The sequence below is a fragment of the Clytia hemisphaerica genome, unplaced genomic scaffold (assembly GCF_902728285.1).
Source record: "Clytia hemisphaerica strain Z4C2 unplaced genomic scaffold, Clytia hemisphaerica genome assembly, whole genome shotgun sequence".
Taxonomy (NCBI): Eukaryota; Metazoa; Cnidaria; class Hydrozoa; order Leptothecata; family Clytiidae; genus Clytia; species Clytia hemisphaerica.
Window position 1 is genome coordinate 1,570,536 of NW_027103528.1, and position 22,869 is coordinate 1,593,404.

At 36.1% G+C, this 22,869-nt stretch overlaps 1 protein-coding gene across 1 annotated transcript; it reads left to right on the plus strand.

Annotated features, from left to right (window-relative positions):
• Positions 1–5,335: 5,335 nt before the first annotated feature.
• On the plus strand, positions 5,336–17,928 carry LOC136799476 (DNA-directed RNA polymerase II subunit RPB1-like; the record flags this gene model as incomplete). The annotated part of the gene is given in 20 exon segments (XM_067056187.1): positions 5,336–5,608; positions 5,853–6,020; positions 6,186–6,467; positions 6,762–6,923; positions 7,207–7,427; positions 7,847–8,104; positions 8,373–8,583; positions 9,302–9,511; positions 9,911–10,091; positions 10,339–10,625; positions 10,844–11,066; positions 11,462–11,672; positions 12,074–12,530; positions 12,832–13,056; positions 13,302–13,649; positions 13,884–14,058; positions 14,660–14,772; positions 15,012–15,215; positions 15,492–15,681; positions 15,900–17,928. Coding segments are annotated over 20 exon segments (5,757 nt in total), but the record flags the coding sequence as incomplete, so codon positions are not given.
• Positions 17,929–22,869: the final 4,941 nt, after the last annotated feature.

Below are 22,869 nucleotides of genomic sequence, written 5' to 3' on the forward strand. Positions count from 1 at the left end.
CGCATAATTTCTACGGGAAATCGAAAGTAATTTCATTCGGCTTGTGATGTTTGAGAGTTTGGATGTTTGGAAGCTGCAAGAATAAAGCCAGACGATCTCAATCGAACGGAATCGACGATGGAACCAGTCGAACAACAATTGAACCAATCGAATATTACCCAGAATTTTGACGTTCGATTGAGATTCGATTACGTTCGACAATCGAATTTCAATCGGTCGATTGCGTTTGATTTGGTTCGATTGGTTCGATCGTCGGTTCCGTTCGATTGAGATCGTCTGGAAAAGTAGGTACGGGGACGTGCCGCATGTCAGGGTACCTTTTTCAGTGTTGCAGAATTACTGACAGGGTATCTAAAATTGCAAAATCCTGATCTGACAGGGGCGTGTTTTTGCCGTTTTTGCATGTAGAGTTCTTTTGCAAATCGTTTTGACGCGGCGGTGAGCAGACTCCTGCGAGGGGCAAACAGCTTTTTGCAAATACTTATCGCACGGCCAACACAGGGGCTTTGCTGCTGTTGTCTCGCACCACACGCCCGCCATTGCGCCCTCTTAAAGGGATCGAGGCTAATTTCAAAGATACCTCTATTGAACTATTTAGAATAAATGTTCAGCTGTTAGTACCACAACAACATTGTTTCCGGAAATTTTTTTTGAAAATTGTATTCTTTTCGAGTTCGAAAAGAGGGATCGTGCATCTCCCACACAAAGCGCCAGTAATGCTAGAGCGGGAATCGGAATCTTATGTGATCCTACGGTAATCCTGGAAACGGATACTATCTGAAATTTATCTACGTTCATTTATTAGGTTTTTTGAAACTTTAGCGTTCTATTTGTTCTTGTACATCTATAAAATTGTATGACCTTTCTAGCTTTGAAACACATTTTGTGGAAGTAGAGAGTGATGATTTTGAATAATATTAAAGATATGTTTACTTTGTAAATTCATAACTCTCGTCGTCGATTCTTTTGGTGGGTTTTACAGGTATTGAGGTTTAATGTTTATGCAATGCTGTAGTTTTTTAGCCTGCAAATGTTGATATCACGTTATATTTTACGAAAAACGCGAAAAACGTGTATAAAGAGTAGGTTTTTGACATAGAATCTGACAGGATAGGTTTTCCAGGGTAGAATTTGACAGGGTATAGGTTTTTCACAGTAGAATCTGACAGGGTAGGTTTTTCATCAAATTTTTCTTCTGGCAGGGTCTATTTTTCATCAAATTTTATTTCTGACAGGATCGACTTTTGAAACTCCAGCGGCACGTCCCCATCGGTCGTCAAGGTCAGTGCCCCCCCCCCGGGGGCAACCCTGTTGAATAATTATGTAGTCCAGCCATACAAACAATGATACAGCAAAGCATAATTACTGTTTCATGCATATTGTAATAATTATGCATGGGTGTATCATTGTTTTTCTGCTGGACTACATAATTATTCAACAGGGTGGCCTCTTTAAAAAAAGGTCTATTACATTCAATTGATTCTATTGTATTCCATTTTATTCACTCTCGTACCGTACTTACGCGCTCAGTCCACGTTAAAAAGCTCTAAAGGAGTAATTTAATCACAATCAAAGATCAATTGAAGGTAATTTACAATCAATCAAACCAATCGAATGCAATCGAACACAATTGAATATTACCCAAGAATCAGCTGTTCGACTGAGATTCGATTGCATTCAACGATCAAATTGCAATTATTTGATCTCGTTCGATTACGTTTGATTAGTTTGATTGCAATTTTTGTTTGAAGTTGTTTGAATGGCACCGTCTGGCAGTTACATCAATATGCCTTCTTACCTGTCTTTAAAAATATAAATCAAAGTAATCTGGGAAAAGGACGCGAAAAAAAAAGACATAAGTGTGAGAACAGAGTAATAAACTCGTTAGAAAAAGTATACTTACTTGTGTTACTTGTGTAGTTGTTTGAGCATCCTGCTTCTGGTAAGGTTCTTGGTGAACCACGCCTCTGTGTGATCAATCTGTCGAGAGAAAAAGAATCTCAGCAGATATTTTTCATTTCAATTATTGAATTAGAATTAGCTCTCCTGCACCCAGTATAGAGTAGACTATGCTCGCCACCGAAGAGGTTTATTTGGAAAGGGTAATTATATTTTATTGTTCGCTTCTTTTTTAAAGATTCGCCGGGTTGGAAAAGTATGAATTTCTTTGTACATATTTTACCTACCCCAAATATTTAGGAGGCTGAGTTTTAAACAAATCGTCAAGTTGAAACGAACGATAAATGTATCAAGGTCTGTTTTATTTACCCCCTGGTGACTTAACAAAAGAGACTTAACTCGATGTTACAATCCGATTATTGAAAGTTTGTCTCTGTCTTTTTATAATGAGCAAGACAAACGTTCTCTGATTACGCAATTTTCATATTGACATTTTCGAGGCATTTTGATGTAACTGCCAAATACCATTTAATCTAAAGTTATAATTAGTACCGTGAAGTTAGGTAACTTGCATCAGTGGAGGCTAACACGCATAGCCCTCAAATGAATGACCTGTCTGCTCCTTAAAATAAAGTTAAATCAAAACAAAATGGTAGAGTAGAGCTGCGAGGGAAGCTGCGTAGTTTATTTGTTTTGAAATTTTGCTGCTTTGATTGGTCATTCATTTGAGGGCTATGCATGTTAGCCTCCACTGATGCAAGTTATCCGATCTCACGGTAGCGAAAAACATTACATAAACACTATACACAAGAGCCTGATAGTAGATAGACTTCTTACTAGAACATTAAAATTTTTATCTATTGATTCTGCTAAACCAGTGTCTTGCATGTTGAGCTAAAGAGTACGAATAGCAACATTGGGTTACAAACTCAAATAGCTTAGTGATTGTTTATGCGTGCAGACACTGGTTTAGCAAAACTCAATTTATTAAGATTTTAAGTGCTAAGAAGCTGATCTGCTATCAGGCTAAAGAGTGGAGTGTTTACATAATGTTTTCACCGCTAATTATGGAAGTTAAATGGTATCACTTCTAGCAAAAAATCTATGCTATGGTTAAACCTGACTGAATGTTGAAACAGTTGAACACAATCAAACACAATGCAGTGTTAAATCATTTTATGAGAGCGGTAAAGAACCAATTAAACAATTACTGACTATTAATTGTGGTGTGTAACCTTGATTCCTGTACAGGCGACCAAGGTTCGATTCCCACTCACAACAGTTCACTTGGCAAGTGAACAAACCTTCACCCGGGTCAACCAATGCCATGTGAGGGGAATTGGGTAGTCAGTTCAAGGTGCTGACGGGATGCTTACTCAAAGCATCTATAGTTGCGAAAATGGGCTCCCAGAGCCTTCTGTAGCTCAACCATAATAGATAGAGAATAGAATTGAACCACAATCTAACGTGGGCAATATTGAACCCAGTCAAATACAATTGTATCCAATCACAATAATTCTATTGTGTCAGATTATTAGCTGATTCAAACCTTCCTAATTTTCCAATCCCTTGAAAATATTGAAATAATTATATCAGTTTAATATTATATTATATAATAATTATACCATTGTTGAAAACAAATGTTGAAACAGTGCTCCATACACTGGGTAGAGCTTTGATACATATATTTTCATTTGTTAAAATTTAAAATCCATATACCGGGTGCGCCACAAAAAATTTTCTCTCTTTGAAACTAATTCTCTCGAAATCTAAAAATTTTAAAAGAACCATTCCTATTTGATTGGAAAGAAGAAAGATAGACTTAAATTTTGATGGGTAATTTCTTAAATTTGATTTATTAGATCAAAAGTTATGCTCAATTGAATAGAAAAGTTACTTTCAGAAAGTGCCCGAAAACGTTAAAAGTCGACCTATCAAATCAAACAGAAGCATAATTACGATACATCAGTATTTTCGTTTCAGTCATTAAAAATTATAATTAGCTGTCTAAATGACCTTTTGTTGTGTAAAGGAAGGTTGAATTTCAATGAAATGAAGAAAATTCGTCAAAAAATCGGGTAAAATTCATAAAAATACATCAAATACGGGTTTCGAGGGAGATCCAGCCGTACATAGACTTTATCCAGTCTAGAACCAAAAATCTGAGGAAAATTTTGGTAAAAGTAAATTAAAATGATTTTGATAAAGATTTAAAACCCTTTTGACCCTTCAGTCTCAAAATTTATGTGTTTAGTTACTGAAAAATGCTCTTAATCATGTAAAGGCTATTGTGATTGCCAATTTTAAAATAAAAATTTGATAGGTCGATTTTTAACGATTTGAACACTTTCTGAAAGTAACTTTTTCATTCAATTGAGCATAACTTTTGATCTAATGAATCGAATTTAGCAAATAACCCATCAAAATTTAAGTTTATCTTTCTTCTTTTCAATGAAAAAGAATGGTTCTTTTAAAATTTTTAGATTTCGAGAAAATTAGTTTCAAAGAGAGAAACTTTTTTGTGGCGCACCCGGTATAAAATTAAATTAAAATCCATAGATTTTAAATTTTAACAAATCATAATATATGTACTGTATATAATAATTATATCATTATAATTATATCAGGGTTGTCAACTTTTTAGATCAATTTCAGAGATCTTATGATGAAATTGTTTACCCAATGTGTCTGGAAATATTTTTGTATTTGATGAGATCACAAGCAAAATGAATCTATTTTTGAAAGCAAATTTGGACATATTATATATAATATATAATTTTTCTAACATCAATTAAGAAAAAGGTCTCTATAAATTTGATGTAAAAAAGTTATAATGGTTTTAAATTTTTCTGTATCAATTTCTGAGAGTTTTCTAATTGCTGGAATTCATGAAGATGGGTTTGAAATTTGGGATTTTTATTGTCTTGCACAGGTGAAGATAATGTTTAAAAAACCTGTTGTAACTTTTATAATTGCTTTTTTCAAACTTTAATGTTGGAAAAAATTTAAAAAATATGTTTTGAGAAAACTTACATACATTATAAAACGTTTTTAGTAGGGAAATTGTGTTCAAGTTATTAAAGACCTGGACACTGACCCTTTTACTTACCCTTCTTGCTTTTATAAAATGTAATTTTCTATAAAGTTTGATCTTTATGGCTGTTCAGTACAAGTTCGGAAGAGCATAAATAAATAAACTATTTGTAAAATCCAATTTTATTTTTATTTTATTTTTGCAAAAAAAACGTCGGCGATTCCGTAAACCAGAAAATTAAAAAGTAATTGCCTTAAGATATATATATAATTTTTTTCAAACCAGAATTGCTTCTGAATGTTCAGGAACATCTATTAAAGGCTGTTCTATTTCATTTGTATTTTAAATCACTTGAGATGAATTATTAATATCATCTTGTGATATGTGTTTTATTGTTTTCAGAAACGGATGTCAGTCACAGACAATGGAGGTATCAAATACGCAGAGACAATGGAAGCTGGAAAATACAAGATTGGGGGTCTCATGGATCCAAGACAGGGAACAGTGGATAGGATGAGCCGATGTCAAACATGTGCAGGAAACATGACAGAATGTCCAGGCCACTTTGGTCATTTGGAATTGGCAAAACCAGTGTATCATGTTGCCTTTTTAACAATGTCAATCAAGATTCTTCGTTGTTTCTGCTTCTACTGTTCTAAGTTATTGGTTGATAAAGTAAGTTTCTCCTTTCATAATGAATCTTTCTAAGGAAACACTGTCTGTATAATGACAATATTAAATGGTTAGCAAGTGTGCTTATATTACTCCTGAAATTTGGCAAGAATATGCACAATCTGAGTTGCAAGTGCTAATAGCATGTCATTATTTGTGACACAAGATGCATATAAAAGGCTATGTGCACATTCTGAACTACAAGGTCTTACTAGTCCTATGTAATTTTATCTTAATTTTAATTTAGAACAACCCAAAACTTGCAGAAATCCTGTCAAAGACAGGGAAAGGGCAGCCCAAGAAACGTTTTCAGCATGTTTATGATTTATGTAAAAGCAAAACAATGTGTGACGATGGTGACAGTGTTGATGTCAAAGGAAACTCAGAAAGCACAGGAGATGGAGATGAAAAGAAGGTATCACTTTTATAAAAGTTATAAATATCATATCTTTGATTTCTTTCAATATGGATGCAAGCTCAGGGATAAAATTAAACTTTTTAAAGTTTAAAAAATAAGGGAGAGTTTGAAGATTATGTTTTCATCCAACTTTTCTGAAAAAATAGTTTTGGATACTTTTAGTCACATGGAGGTTGTGGGCGCTACCAACCACAAATCAGACGTCAAGGTCTTGACCTGAGTGCTGAATGGAAACATTTGAATGAAGATTCTCAGGAAAAGAAAATTGCCCTAACTGCTGATCGTGTTTTTGAGATTTTCAAAAGAATCACTGATGAAGAATGTATTATAATTGGAATGGACCCCAAGTGGTGCCGTCCTGACTGGCTGATTGTGACCGTCCTTCCTGTACCACCTATGCCAGTTAGACCTGCTGTTGTTATGAATGGCAGTGCTCGAAATCAGGTAAGTGATAGAAACACTGAGTTCACTGTAAAATTGGCAGCTCAAACCATTCTTGAGCTACATCATTGATTTTAGTAATCTTGTTGATTTGTGTACTAATGTATTCCAGCCATTCTAATTTGTGTCGGCATTCAGCTATTGCCAACGCAAATACTGCCTTAAATTTGACTTTTGCCGACATTGAAGTGCTTACTGTACTATAGAACCCAAAACTAGAAAGGCTGTATTCATATTTCTATATTTCCTTCTTTCAAGTGTTGTGCTCAATGCCTTTCTTTTTCATTTTCTTCAAAGGATGATTTGACTCACAAACTGGCTGATATTATCAAAGCCAACAACCAGTTGAGGCGAAATGAAATGAATGGTGCTGCAGCTCATGTTATTGCACAAGATATGTTGATGTTACAGTTTCATGTTGCTACTCTTGTTGATAATGAGTTGCCAGGTCTACCCAGAGTGAGAATTACTTCAAATTTGTTTGTCTACTTGAGGAACATGGACTATGGACTATGGAATTTTTCTAGCCAGTAGTCTCTAAGGCCAATTTTCAGTGTTGCAAGTTTGCCTTCAGTCAGAAATCCTTCTAGTTAAATTTTCTAAATTTAATCTCTGTCCACCAACTAGTTTTTAAAGCAGAAATTTGGTGAACTTAAGTTCTAGATTTTTTACGACCTGTCCAGGAAAAATCAGTGGCAACACGGTTGTGGATGTAAAACTTTTGTTCTTATTTGTTTTAAAGGCACAACAAAAATCTGGAAGGCCTTTAAAATCAGTCAAACAACGTTTGAAAAGTAAGGAAGGTCGTCTCAGAGGAAATTTAATGGGTAAACGTGTTGACTTCTCTGCTCGTGCTGTCATCACGCCTGATCCCAATTTGGATATTGATCAAGTCGGAACACCGCGTACTATTGCCATGAATTTGACCTATCCAGAAATTGTTACTCCCTTTAATATTGACAGGTAATTAAGGCGTTTGTTCTTTATTTTGTATTTTGTTTCGTTTTATATCTGTTTTCAAGAAGCTCAACAATCGTGCCATATTTTATAAAGGCAGGGCAGTGTCTGTTTGTAGTTAAAAAGGGTTTTTTCTTTTGTTTTGCATTAAAAAGGCTGTTTTTACCAAAATTTTAGGATTTCAGGAGGATTGGTGCTAAAAGGGCATGAAAATGGCCTGAATCATCATTTAAAGTTAAAGAAACAAAATCAAACTAAACGCAATTTATTAGGTTTTGGCCCAATCTAAGCACACAGTTTCCCGTTTAGTTTCTCTGAAATTAATCATTTTAAATCTGATTTATCGGAAGAAACTAGAATTCTAAATTTTCACATCATTGTTTTTGTCTTAGTTTTTACTGTTTTTTTCATCATGTACTTTTTAGACTCCAAGAACTTGTCAGACGTGGCCCTACACAATATCCAGGAGCAAAATATATTATTCGAGACAGTGGTGAAAGGATTGATCTTCGTTTCCACCCAAAACCAAGTGACTTGCATTTACAGTTTGGATACAAAGTTGAACGGCACATTATTGATAATGATGTTGTTATTTTCAATCGTCAACCAACTCTCCACAAAATGAGTATGATGGGTCATAGAGTCAAAGTCTTGCCCTGGTCAACCTTTCGTTTGAATTTGAGGTATTAATTAAATCCTGTTGTAAATTGTTAGTCAGATTTTGAATGGGGGTTTAGCTCAGAAGAATGGAGTAGGAATGATGTTTTTAAGTGGCTCAAAATATGATTCCGCATGACAGAGAAAATAAGAAATGAGCATTCTGTTGATATTATTGGTTTGATATTGATAAAATGTTATCAGAAATCTAAAGAAATTAAAGCAAAAAAAAAACCTTGACGTGTTGAGTCTAATTTTCCGAAAAACCGTCACCCTCTTCAACTTGATTTACAGTGTAACAACACCCTACAATGCTGATTTTGACGGTGATGAAATGAACATGCACGTCCCACAATCCATGGAAACTCGTGCAGAAGTCACAGAAATCATGATGGTACCACGTCAAATTATCACACCACAATCTAACAAACCTTGCATGGGTATCGTACAAGATTCGCTTTGCGCTGTCAGAAAATTCACCAAGAGGGATGCTTTCTTGGATAAGGTAAACACAAGGGTTCTTCTAACAAGCAAAGTCCCATAGGACATAATAGTAAAAATATACTGATCAAAACTTGGCATAAACATACTCATCTTTCCGGAGACGGTCACGAATCCTCTGCTAAGAGACCTAAACTAAGATTTCTTAACATAATTATAACCTTTCTAAAAGCCGGCGCAAATGAAACCAACATTTGATCCAACATTTTTGTTGAATCAAATGTTGGGTTCGTTTGCGCGAGTCATAAAATTGCAAATTTTTAAGAAAATTTTTGGAAATCATGTTGGATGAAGTTTGATCGCCGTCAAACATTTCATCCATTGACGATGAGATTGACGTCACTTTTATGTTGGTTTCGATGTTAAATGCATTTGCGTAATCATGTTGGAGGAAAATGTTTGACATTTTGCGCAAATGACTTTTCATGCAACTTTTCGAAATTTTCCACAAAACTTTTCATCCAACATTTCGTCCAACAATGAATTGGAAATGTTGGATTGAATGTTGGATTCATTTGCGCCGGCCTTAAGATCATGTTCAGACGTTACAATTCTGCTCCGCTCCGAAAAAAAATGAAGCCATTCTATTGGTTACATTCAAGTCTTACGTCACTTCTAGGCAATAGAATGGCTTTATTTTGTTTCGGAGTGAAACGGAACTGTCACGTGCAAACATGGTCTTTAATAAATCTATTTTATTCTTGGCATTTCTCACCTTTCAGGAGACAGTCATGAATCTTCTTCTCTGGATTCGTAATTGGAACGGTAAAGTACCAATCCCCTGCATCTTAAAACCCAAACCCTTATGGACAGGAAAACAGATCTTCTCTATGTTGGTACCTCAAGGTATCAATTCCGAAGGTGCCCACTCTGCTCATCCCGATGATGAAAAACATGGCCCATACAAACACATCTCCCCTGGAGACACAAAGGTAGGATTCTGCAATTCTATTTTCCCATATCAAAATTTCTTAAACAAAAAAGTCGCAAAATCTAGTCTCTGGATGCTTCTATTTTAAGGATTATCAAATATTATTGAACTGGATCTTTCTTGGTTATGTTACACGTGATCCCTGTAAAAAAGATAAATAAAAAACTTCAAAAACTACTAATAATACTTTGAATCAGTTTGAATAGCTAATACTTTGAATAGCTAATACTTGGAATATCAACATATCTCCCCGTTTTTTAACATAAGGTAGCCAGCAAAATAGGAAATTTATTCCCACTATTTCAGCCGAAATTAAAACCTTTTTAAAAAAATTGCAAAGCCTCCAGTATCACTATCAGTTATCTTTCTTAGAAATAACGTCAATAAAATATGTTTTCAGGTTTTGATTGAAAACGGTGTACTCTTGACCGGTATCATTTGTAAGAAGACAGTCGGTACATCAGGAAATTCTTTGGTGCATATCATTATGGCAGAACGTGGTCCTGAAGTTTCCAAACAGTTTTACGGAGATTTACAAAAAGTCACCAACAATTATTTCTTGGTTGAAGGACACAGTATCGGTAAGCATTGCCTTTGTGTCAGGTCTGTCAGAAAATTGTTGGCGGAATTGATATTCTGAGGATGGACAGCAAATTTGATGGACAATCATAAATACCAATCTAATTATTTGAAGAAAAAAAAACAAGAAATTATTCATGAAATGAACCTATTAAAGTTGTTTAATAAATACTAAAGCAATTTGTAAAGTATTAATCTAAAGCTACGTATTTATCTTTGAATAATATACACTGGGATCACCGTCTTTAGGTATTGGTGATTGTATTGCTGACAGTGAGACATACCAAAACATTCAAAATAACATCAAGAAATCGAAAGAACAGGTCATGGAGGTCATCGAACAGGCACACAGCAATCAACTTGAACCTACCCCTGGTAACACGCTGAGACAAACTTTCGAGAATAAAGTGAACAGAATTTTGAACGAGTGTCGTGACCAGACTGGTGCCGAGGCTCAAAAGAGTTTGTCCGAATTCAACAACTTCAAATCTATGGTCGTTTCTGGCTCCAAAGGATCTAAGATTAACATTTCTCAGGTAATTAATAAATGTTGCAGCAGTCTTACCAAAGACATTTGATCTTGTGGCATTACTACTTTTTTTCTTTTTGTTGCGTTTATATTTAATGACTGAGGACCTTCGTAGAAGTTATTTAGTTTATAAAGATTAATGAAATGCTAATTCTAATTAAATTTTCTCGATTCTGAAAGCATAAAATATTAAATTTTCAAACATCCCAACTGTTTCATGTTCAGGTTATTGCCGTTGTCGGTCAACAGAACGTCGAAGGAAAACGTATTCCGTTCGGGTTCCGTCATCGATCGTTACCGCATTTCAATAAGGACGATTACGGTCCGGAAGCTCGTGGTTTTGTAGAGAATTCTTACCTGGCCGGTTTGACACCGTCTGAGTTCTTCTTTCACGCTATGGGAGGACGTGAAGGTTTGATTGATACTGCTGTCAAAACATCCGAAACTGGTAAGCCGTTTTTTATACTGTTTTACAGTCTCTTATTTCCCCTTTTTTGAATTGAGGATATTATTCAACTAAACGTGGTGATTTTCACCTAGTAGTAAGTAAAGAAAAACACGCTGCTTTTCTATTGACACTGTAACTGTAAGGTAAGGTTATAAATTATCCGATTTTCCTGACGGGCTTGAACCCAAAATTATAGTGAGGTTAATATCACTGAAGCCTATCACATAAGAATAAGATCAATCAAATCAAACGCAACATAACATTTCCCACCCTTTTGTACATATCGTAATTGACTCTATGGCTGCAAAAAATGTCGAACGTCAAGCAAAAGGTAAATTTACATCAAAACTGTCCTTTATACTATCCATCAACCATTTCTTTTTATTTTTCCTCAGGATACATTCAGCGTCGTTTGATTAAAGCTATGGAGAGTGTGATGGTGGCGTACGACGGAACGATCCGTAACTCTAACAGATACGTCGTCCAATTGTTGTACGGGGAAGACGGAATGTCTGGTGAACACATTGAATTTCAAGATATTGCATCCATTGCGCCTTCGCACGAAGCCTTTAACAGAGCTTTCTACTTTGATGTCACCAATGAGAGGTAAATCATCTTGCATTCTATTAGTGTGTTTCACTGATATCCCAAAAACAATATCATCTCCTTGTCTTAGTAACAGTGACGAACATTATACTAATGAACAACAAAATAATACTATATATTGTCCCTCTATCATAGGTGGTTTTAGACCCTGTTGAACTTATCAGGGGAAGAGATTTGTAATTATAATTTCATTGTCAATTAAAGAGCGTTGCGCTCCTTTGCATTTTCCCGACGTACTTTCTCTATTGTCTTAAATCCGCCACTGCTCTACCGCTATATAAGATCTCAGAGTAGCTAAACTATGTGGAACAGCAGAAAAAGTTGGCTATTCTCTTTATTAAGTAAACTGATAAAAATCACAAGCCCCAATAGCCTATAGTTTAAGTCTTTTCTTCCTTTAGACGTCTCAAGAATGTTATGACAGAAGACGTTCTTCGTAACGTACACTCTGACTCCAACACTGCCCAGTGTATCGAAGAAGAATTCCGACAACTCAAAGCAGACAGAGAAAATTTGCGTTTGATCTTCCCCTCTGGAAGCAGTCGTGTCGCTTTGCCTGTCAACCTGAAGCGTTTGATCTGGAACGCTACCAAAGAGTTCAAAGTCAACACGCGCGCGCCCACAGATCTCTCACCTATCAAGGTGGTCAACGACGTGCGCGACCTCACCAAGCGTTTAATGGTGGTCAAAGGTGACGATCACTTGAGTAAAGAAGCACAGAAGAATGCTACCATGTTGTTCGAGAGTAAATTACGTTCCACCCTCTGTTCGAAGAAAGTCATCGAAGAGTATCGTTTGTCTTCGCAAGCTTTTGATTGGCTGATCGGTGAAATCGAAGCAAGATTCAATGCTGCACAGGTAAGACACTCAGGACAGTGTTTTTATGGCTTAATAATGTCTTGATTTTCATCAACCATTTCTTTCGTTTCTTGTAAAGGGATGAAGGAGTAATAACCGGTCGATAGAAGATCAGTTATTGGAATAATTTAATCCTTGATCATTCAACATTTTGTTGACTCTCCTGAATTCAAACTCTAAAGGGGAACTAATTTGTTCAAATAGCTCACTATTGGACCGTGATCGAGAATTAAATCTAATTATAGAAAGATTCAAAAATTTTGACTGTACCTTTTATCGTTCTTTTATTATTCCACCTTAGGCCAACCCTGGAGAAATGGTTGGTGCTCTCGCTGCCCAGTCAATTGGTGAACCTGCAACTCAGATGACATTGAATACTTTCCATTATGCTGGTGTGTCTGCTAAAAACGTCACACTTGGTGTACCTCGTTTGAAAGAAATTATCAACGTGTCGAAGAAGCCGAAAACACCATCTTTGACTGTCTTCTTAGTTGGACAACCTGCCAGAGATGCTGAAAGAGCTAAGGTAAAGAACTTAAGCTTTAAGCCAAAAAATGTTCCTAGCATGTTCTTACTTTCACCACTTTGTGAGCATTTTTGGCCATTTTAGAGTCTGAAAAGCCTTGAAATGTTCTTAACTTGTTCTTAACATTTTAGGTATCGAAGCCTTATGTTCTTATATAGTTTGTTCTTATAAAAAAACGTGTATTACCCTTTGAAACTTAACTTTGAATACACGACAACATAGCTTATCCACTTGATTTTTGATAGGATGTTCTCTGTCGACTCGAACACACAACCCTTCGTAAAGTCACTGCCAACACAGCTATCTACTACGATCCTGACCCTCAAAACACAGTCATCCAAGAAGATCAAGACTTTGTAAACGTCTACTACGAAATGCCAGACTTTGACCCGTCCCGTATCTCACCATGGCTGCTACGTATCGAACTCGACCGCAAACGTATGACGGACAGTAAACTGACTATGGAACAGATCGCGGACAAGATCAATCAAGGTTTTGGTGATGATTTGAATTGTATTTTCAACGACGACAACGCCTTGAAATTGGTTCTCCGTATCCGTATCATGGGTAGCGGTGAAGATAAAGGAAATGAGGTTAGTATTGGAAACATCCTTTGCTTTGTCGAGTTCTTAGAAATGAAAGTGCTGGTATTCAGTACACTTCATATGTCTGAAAACTTTGACACCTCTTTATAATGGATTGTACTTTATGTCGTCACCTTCAATCTAAGCCTAACCAAGACTTGACTGGCATGACTTTGAGAATAATGATGTCGGTCTTAAAAGTTTGACAAAACTAATAATCTTTTAATGGTTCTTCGACAACAGGAGGACGGTCAATTGGACAGTATGGACGACGACGTGTTTTTGAGGTGCATTGAAGCGAACATGTTGACGGACATGACGTTACAAGGTATTGAAACTGTCAGTAAGGTCTACATGCATTGGCCCACCGAAAACAAGAAGAAGCGTGTCATCATCAACCCTGACGGAGAGTTCAAACGTAAGTGTAGTGCTCAAAGTCATTCCGTCTTAATAAAGTATAAAAAGATTCTTTTCGTCTCAAAATTAACTTTTTCCGTCCAAAACTCCCATCACTGCGTAAGGGCCAATCTTGCACATTCTTCAGCCTCAGACTGATTTCCCTTATATGAGGCCCCCCCCCAGCGGTTTGCGTGATGGCGTGATTAGAGATTTTTTTTGGCGTGATGGCGTGAACAAGATTTTGACGGGATGCGTGATAGGGCAAAAATTTGAGGCGTGATGCGTGATTTGGGCTATTTTTCGCTATTTTTTGCGTGATGACAAATTTTAGCGATTTTCGTGATGCGTGATGGGGAATTTTTTTGTTGCGTGATGGCGTGATTAGGGGTGCCGCTGGGGGGGCCTCTTTTATGGACGTGAAAATTGATTCGTGTCGATCCTTCTCTTTTTCCAGTGCATTTTATTTATTGATGGAAATCAATAGAAAAACATGAATTTCATCAAGAACCTAAGTCTTACTTTCTGGTGCGACAGACATAAAGTAACAGATGGCTTCTACTTCTCATGTCAAATAGTAGCATTTTTGAGAACTTTTTCAAAGCTTTTTCTTTGCAATTTAGATCTTCCCGAATGGATTCTGGAAACTGATGGAAATGGTTTGATGAAAGTCCTCAGCGAGAAAGATATCGATCCTGTCAGAACAACTTCCAACGATATCTGTGAAATCTTCCAGGTATAAAAGTTGTTTACGAATCTCAACTCCTGAAAGCGTTGAACTTCGACAAGAATTTAATTTTTCAATAGTTTTGCTTTTGAAGGTGAGACACGTCATCAGCACCAGCGTGAACCGGTTGTAACGTAATTTATGAAAGGTCTACTGAATTAGATTTTTTCACACGACATCAAAGCAAGACGCTTTTCTGTTCTTGCTTTCTCGCTCAACTAAAAAGTGTTTTTCGTTTCTCTCTAAAGGTGCTTGGTATTGAAGCTGTTCGAAAATCCGTGGAAAAGGAAATGGATAACGTCATTTCTTTCGACGGTTCGTACGTCAATTACCGTCACTTATCACTTCTATGTGATATCATGACGGCTAAAGGACACTTGATGGCCATCACACGTCATGGTATCAACAGACAAGAAGTCGGTGCTCTCATGAGATGTTCTTTTGAAGAAACGGTTAGTTTGTTTGCTTTATCCGCCACAACTCCCTCCAATCCAAACGATTTCGTTGACTCTAATTTCTGATGAATAGTGCGGCTTTAATGTCTGTTTTACCCTTAAGACAAGAACGAAACAAGTATATGAATCGTCAACCAATGCAGTGTTTAGTTTCGGACATTCGGTTAAAGATTCACCAAAGCTTTTGAATAAATTTTCTCAGGCTTTCTGTATATCCATGAAATCTCTTTTTCTTGCGCGACATTGAATCTTTAATCTCTTCGCTCGTTTCAGGTCGATGTGTTAGTCGAAGCTGCTTTCCATTCAGAGGTGGATCGACTCCGTGGTGTCTCTGAGAACATTATTCTTGGTCAACTACCACCCATTGGTACCGGTTGTTTCAATTTGTTGTTGGACGCAGAGAAATGCAAGGAAGGCATGGAAATCCCACTGAATATCGGTGGTGCTCATGGAATGATGCCAGGTAAGGAATACATGAGTAAACTACAGTTAAGTGGTGTGTATGTTAATCACTTGATAACCATTCTTTCAAGTTTGTCAGTTCTGCAACAAATTTGGCGAGGCTTTTAAATAGCCGGTTCGTCTTTGCGATTCCCTTGGCGTGATCTTTCCTCGTTAAATTATTCGTTGATAACTTTTTGATTACGGCAGAGTTACTTGAAACATTTTTATTCTTCGTAGGAGGTGGTATGTTCTTCGGTTCTGCTGCATCTCCATCCAGTGCAATGTCCCCACAAATGACACCCTGGAACCAAGGTGCCACTCCTGGATACGGAGAAGCATGGTCACCTGGTCTCGGATCAGGCATGACTCCTGGAGCTGCCGCATTTTCACCATCAGCTGGTTCAGAAGCCAGTGGTTTCAGTCCTGCTGGTGGTTTCAGTCCTGGATGGAGTCCTCAAGCTCCTATGTCACCAGGATCTCCTGATGCTTCACCATACATTCCTAGTCCAGCTAGAACTGGTATGAGTCCAAGTTACTCGCCTGCATCTCCAGCCTTCAACCCAGCCTCACCTGGAATGTCACCCGCATCACCTGGTTACAGCCCTGCTTCACCTGGCTACTCCCCAACCTCACCAAGTTACAGTCCAACTTCACCAGGATATAGCCCAACATCACCTAGCTACAGTCCTACATCCCCTGGATACTCGCCAACTTCACCATCTTACTCGCCTACTTCACCTTCTTACTCGCCAACAAGTCCAAGTTACAGTCCGACTTCACCGAGCTACAGCCCTACGAGTCCGAGCTATTCGCCCACATCTCCAAGCTACTCACCGACCTCACCATCCTACTCACCAACTTCACCATCTTATTCTCCGACGAGTCCGAGTTACAGTCCTACATCACCGAGCTACAGTCCGACAAGTCCAAGCTACTCGCCTACATCTCCGAGTTATTCTCCGACATCACCGAGTTACTCGCCGACTTCGCCATCATACTCGCCAACAAGTCCATCTTACTCGCCAACGAGTCCCAAATACTCACCAACTTCTCCAAGCTACTCGCCAACTTCGCCCTCCTACAGTCCTTCTTCACCACAATATTCTCCAACAAGTCCAGCATATTCTCCCCAGTCTCCATCTTACTCGCCGTCATCTCCAAGCTACTCGCCAACTAGTCCAAAATACTCGCCAACCTCGCCAAGTTACAGCCCTTCATCACCATCCTACTCGCCATCGTCGCCAAAATACTCACCGACCAGTCCTGCTTACTCGCCAACATCACCAAAATACTCACCAACTTCTCCAACCTACTCGCCAACAAGCCCAGCTTACTCGCCAACGTCACCACGCTACTCGCCAAGCAGTCCAAAATATTCACCATCATCACCCACTTACTCGCCAAGCTCACCTTCCGATCAAGCTTCGCCAGGTTCAATGAACTACAGCCCGCTACAACCAGATTACAGCCCTGGAACACCAACCTATTCACCAGACAGGATGGCTTATTCACCAACTGATGCGTCACCTCCAGACTATTCGCCCAGCTCTCCCTCGGTTGAACAAAGCCCTGATAATTATCCGAAGAGGAGATAAAAAACTTGAGTGACGAAGAAAAATGAAAACAAAAGGATTTTTTTGTATATAGGGACCTTTTTATTGATTTAACAAAGCTTTAAAATCATTTTTTAATATTCGTTGTTTTGTTTTGATATTTTAGTAACACTAAAACTGATTTTGTGGATATCCTTTTTTCGAAACTCGTTGCTTTCCCTATGGAAGTGCAAGAAACTCTTTGCCTATATCATACGGTAAAGCTCATTGTATTACTACAAGGATACAAGACAATAGTTTTGAAATGCTTTTAAACTTTTCTCAATTTATAGTGTAATGGTTAAGTGTATCTTACTTACTATTATTAATATTATACCAAAAAAAAAGAGAATTATGAGAAATCAATTTTAATTTTGTTACAGTAGTTAACATCTTTTGAGATCAGGTAAGATTTTTTATAACCTTTGTCGATGGCCTAATAGCTTTATGAATTTCATTTGTAAATATTTTTCTCATTTTTAAAACCTGCGAAAAAGTCTGTGCTCTATTGTGTCCGAGCCATGCATTTCACTACATGGCCTCAAAAATCAACTTAAAAAAAATAATTTTTAGTTTATATATTTTTAAGTTTGATTTATTTTATAAATATTATATCCATAATAATAATATTTGGAAAAGTGAGAACAAAAAAAGTTATATTTTTAAATCCAAAACTGTATTGTTGTGAATATTCCATTCAAAACAAATGAAGACTGGCTGTATCCTTAGGTATTGTTCTGCAACATCACTAAGTGCTTTAAATCAACCCTGACGAAAAGGAAGAAATTTTGGCGGGAATTTAATTTGACACATGGCGGAAAAAAATCAAGTTTGGGAACTTAATTTGGCGGATTTTGACCAAATCCGCCAAATTAAGTTCCCGCTAAAATTTCTTCCTTTAATGTACAAGAAAAGGAGATTGGGTTCAACGTTAAAACCAGAGGCAGATGATATTTTCACAGATTAAAATATTTTAAAGTCATCTGAAACCTTAATCCTCCCTAGTTACGGCTGTAGGGAACTGTTTCAACATGCTTTGTTTGTTTGTGCATGCGCACTACACCAGTTGGATGCCAGTTGGATGTTCACCAACTTCATGACCAAAAACATTCCAATAAGTGGAATCTCAACGAATATATCCGTTTTCTTTATATCATTTTTTTTAGATACTCTAACTAAAAAAAACAACAAATAAACAAAAAATATTGAACTTTTGGAATGGTGATATTCAGCAAGAAAAACTACGCATCATCTCTAACAAGATCCAACATGAAATTACTGGCGAGTCAACGCTTGGGACAAAGAATCCAGAATTCAGCGAATACAGACGTTTCTAAAGTTTCCCATCGTTGTAAGTTTATTTCCTTCCTGTATATTTCACTTATTACACCTGTCTGCGAAGCCTCTTGTTATTTAAAGTTTCCGACAAGTTTTTCAGAGGGAATTTAATTTGGCGGATGGACAATTTAACTAAATTTGGTGGGAATTTAATTTGGCGGTTGCTGAAACTTTTAACCTTAAAATGGCGTCAAAACAGCGAAAAAAATAGCAAAAACACCTTTAAAGAGATCGTATTTTCAAAAAGTTTAATTTGGCGGGAATTTAATTTGGCGGATGGCGGAAAAAAGAAATTTTGGCGGGAACTTAATTTGGCGGATTTCGGCCAAATCCGCCAAATCCGCCAAATTTTCTTTCCGCCAAAATTTCTTCCTTTAAGGTAATACTCTCATTTCTAAAAAGTTCTCTAACTTTTTCTATTCGTACCTTTGCTGGCCAAAAGTTTGAAAATAAATGCTAGAATACCAAACGAATACATTCATGAAATCTGGTGTGAGAACAATAGAGTAGTAAAATGAAACAAAATGCTTATAATGACACGAAATTTTCAAATGGAAATATCTTTCCAATATTTCTCCGAGAAGAGCTGAGATTGACATATGTTAGACGCGAGTCTAATAGCTCCACTGTGGTATGAAGATCTTTTGGTGGCACGTGGTGGCACTGGTTTTTTTTTAAGGTTGAAGTTTGAAAATTTCTGGTGTCAATATTTCTTATACATAGCATGTTTTTGAATTATTCTCGCAATATAAAACGTCATAACGACATATCATTAGCAATACACGGGTTTCTAATTAAATCTGGCGCGAGAGAAAAAATCAAGTAAATAAAAGGAGCGATAAGGGGAAATGCCTTATAAAAGGTTGATAGATTTCCTTTCTTCTCTTTTGAAAGCCAGGTGTTCATTCAAAAGATGTTTTTGGTCAGCCCCGATGACCCTTCAAATCCCTTTTTTCCAGCCGCCGCAACTTAAGAGTTTGGTTTTTTTATTCCGATTTCCCGATATCACTTTGATTTCTAAACTTTCTTCCGATCGGGTTAACTTTTTGCGTACTTTTAGCGTGCGTTGTTTTTACAGATCATAATGTGGTGTTTCAAGATGGCGGCTCAAGCAATAAGTCTTTTTCGTTCGTTCGGTGTTTATCTCTTGCCAGCTTTTATTTATACAATCATTACATCTTGTTGGAATGGCTTTTAAACTTATAACTAAGGAAGATGCAACACTGGAGTTAAATTATAAGGATGTTCTTTTCTTTAAAGTATGAAGATTTTAACTTATTTGCTCAAGTTTTTTCCTGAATTGTGAGTTATTTTTTTACATGCTATAGACCTCATTTAAATTTATTTTGTAGCATGAAAACATATTTTTTCATTTTGGACTTGAATATAGAATAACTACCAACAATTACAGGAATTTGATGGAGTGTATATATATTACAGTTCACAGCTTAATTATCTGATTATTCACAAAAATAATGTTTTCTCGAACTTGAGTGTTTTCTATCTTTTGATTTGATAGGCATTTTATATGCTTGTTCTTCTGGACTTGGAGATAATATTGATAAAGTGTAAATGGAAATTGATCAAGTATATTAAAGTACCGCTCCTATGTGAATTTGAGAAAGACCGAAGTTCTTCATCAAATTATTGACGCAAAAATGATTTTTTTCTAGACTTGCGTTTTTCACTGGCAGTTACGTTTGTTTTTTTGGACCGACTTGGAGATAATTATGATACAGCGTAATGGAAATTGATCAAGTATATTAAAGTACAGCTCCTATGTGAATTTGAGAAAGAACAAAGTTCTTCATCAAATTATTGATGCAAAAATGATTTTTTTCTAGACTTGCGTTTTTCACTGGCAGTTACGTTTGTTTTTTTGGACCGACTTGGAAATAATTATGATAAAGCGTAAATGGAAATTGATCAAGTATAATAAAGTACAGCTCCTATGTAAATTTGAGAAAGAACGAAGTTTTTCATTAAATTATTGATGCAAAAATGATTTTTTTCTAGACTTGCGTTTTTCACTGGCAGTTACATTTGTTTTTTTGGACCGACTTGGAGATAATTATGATAAAGCGTAAATGGAAATTGATCAAGTATATTAAAGTACAGCTCCTATGTAAATTTGAGAAAGAACGAAGTTCTTCATCAAATTATTGACGCAAAAATGATTTTTTTTAGACTTGCGTTTTTCACTCATGGCAGTTATATACATTTGTTTTTTTGGACTGACTTGGAGATGATTATGATAAAGCGTAAATGGAAATGATGATCAAGTTATATTAAAGTACCGCTCCTATGTGAATTTGAGAAAGACCGAAGTTCTTGATCAAATTATTGACGTAAAAATGATTTTTTCTAGACTTAAGTTTTCACTGCGATTTGAAAGCAGACACTTGCATTTGTTCTTTTTGACTTGGAGATAATTATGATCAAGCGTAAATGGAAATTAATCAACTATATATATTTAAAGTGCAGCGCCTATGTAAATTTCAGAAAGGCTGAAGTATTCTCCATCAAATTATTGACAGAAATTATGTTTTTCTAGACTTGCATTTTCTCACTGTGATTTGATGGCGGACACTTATACATTTTGGACTAATAATGATAAATAATAAATGTATATAAATGGATTAAATATTTTTTAATAGATAAATATTGCACTTTTAAGCATATTTAGGCTCAGATTAGGGAAAATACAGTACAATAATTACAGTCTTTCTGGGACGACACCGGGTATGCTAAACATAAAACTTTAAATTTGAATAAATTTTAGATCGGTGTAAACTTTTTCATTGCTTATTATAAAAAACATGTAGCTTTAAGCTAAACTATTTCTCTGCAGTTTTAAGATGAATAAGAATGACACCATTTTAACTTTTACTGATTTACAGCATCTTTGTTTTTGAAACTTTTTTGATCTTTTGTCCAGCTTGAGCTAGAATATAATTATAAGTCTAAGCTCAGTGAAAAATGAAAAGTGTATACAATTTTGTGATTTTTGATAAGTACAGTATGCCTTGCTTTTAACTTCCTTGCAAGGATTTTATTTTCATGAATCTGTTGTTGATGTAGCCTTTTGTTGCTGTTCATCTGTATATCTAATTTTTATTATCTAAATATCTATCCTAATTAAGAGACGAATAATTATTCTGTCATACAGATTGTAACATGGCATATTTTTAATCCATATTGTATACAAACGTAAATTTGATGATTTTTTCACTCTCGTTTTAGTAAATCATATCAATTTTTAACAACATATCTTTCTAATCATATTAAGCAATTTAGGCTGACCTTCCAGCGCAGCTGGTTTATTCTATTTTAAATTCAATAAAAGTAATATGATTAAACGATTGACTTTTTATTTTAATGTTTTTTGTTTTCATGATGACCCATAAAGTCTGTCAAAATGGAAAAATGAGCTAAAATTGCTTGATACACGGCCAATTTTTGTTCTGTTTACTTGATATTTTTCGTGCAAATTTACATGGGATCAAAGCTAAAGCTAAGCAAAAATTTAATTCGAAACCCGTGTATTAACTAGCTGAATCTTGGAGGAAAGCTTAAAGTGTCTTTTGGGAATTGGATAAGTGCTCTTTGATGAGGAACTGCAAAAAAAAACTACGAAAAATCATTTAATGGTGGAAGGAGGGTGAACAATAATGTCATTACTGCGGACAAGGCTTGTACATGAGAAATTGGCAAAAATCAGCTAGTTGTTTTTCCAGTGTCTATAATAATTCCTTGATCCAACACAAGTTTTATTTGTTGGGTCATCGATAAACCAGTTCTCAGACAAAATCACGTAAATACTCTAATTAGACGACTAATTCAGACATAGTAGAAATAAAGCAAACATAATGGGGGGGGGGGGTCAATTTTAGTCGTCTAGAAACCTTTGTGCACTAACTCCAAAAAAAGAAAAGTGTCAATATTATAATTATAATTTTTTCTCACTCAAAAAAAATTCTTGGTTATTATAAATTTTCGTTTACGGTTGTTTCAGACTTTGGTACTCAATTTTAAAGAAAAGGTTTTAGAAGCATGACCTAGTTAACCAAAGGTATTGTCTTTTTGCGAATTATTAAAAATAATATGTCAAGAAAAATGCAATTTAAAAATACCATTCCCTGAAATGCTTTTCCCTAAAGCTTGAGATACCTCCACTTTGAGATTTTGATGTTATGATGAGGGCTGTGAGAGTGGAACTTCTGATGTTTTTTGAGGGCTTTTCGATGTTCCACATGAATGTTGTTCTTCACTTGACT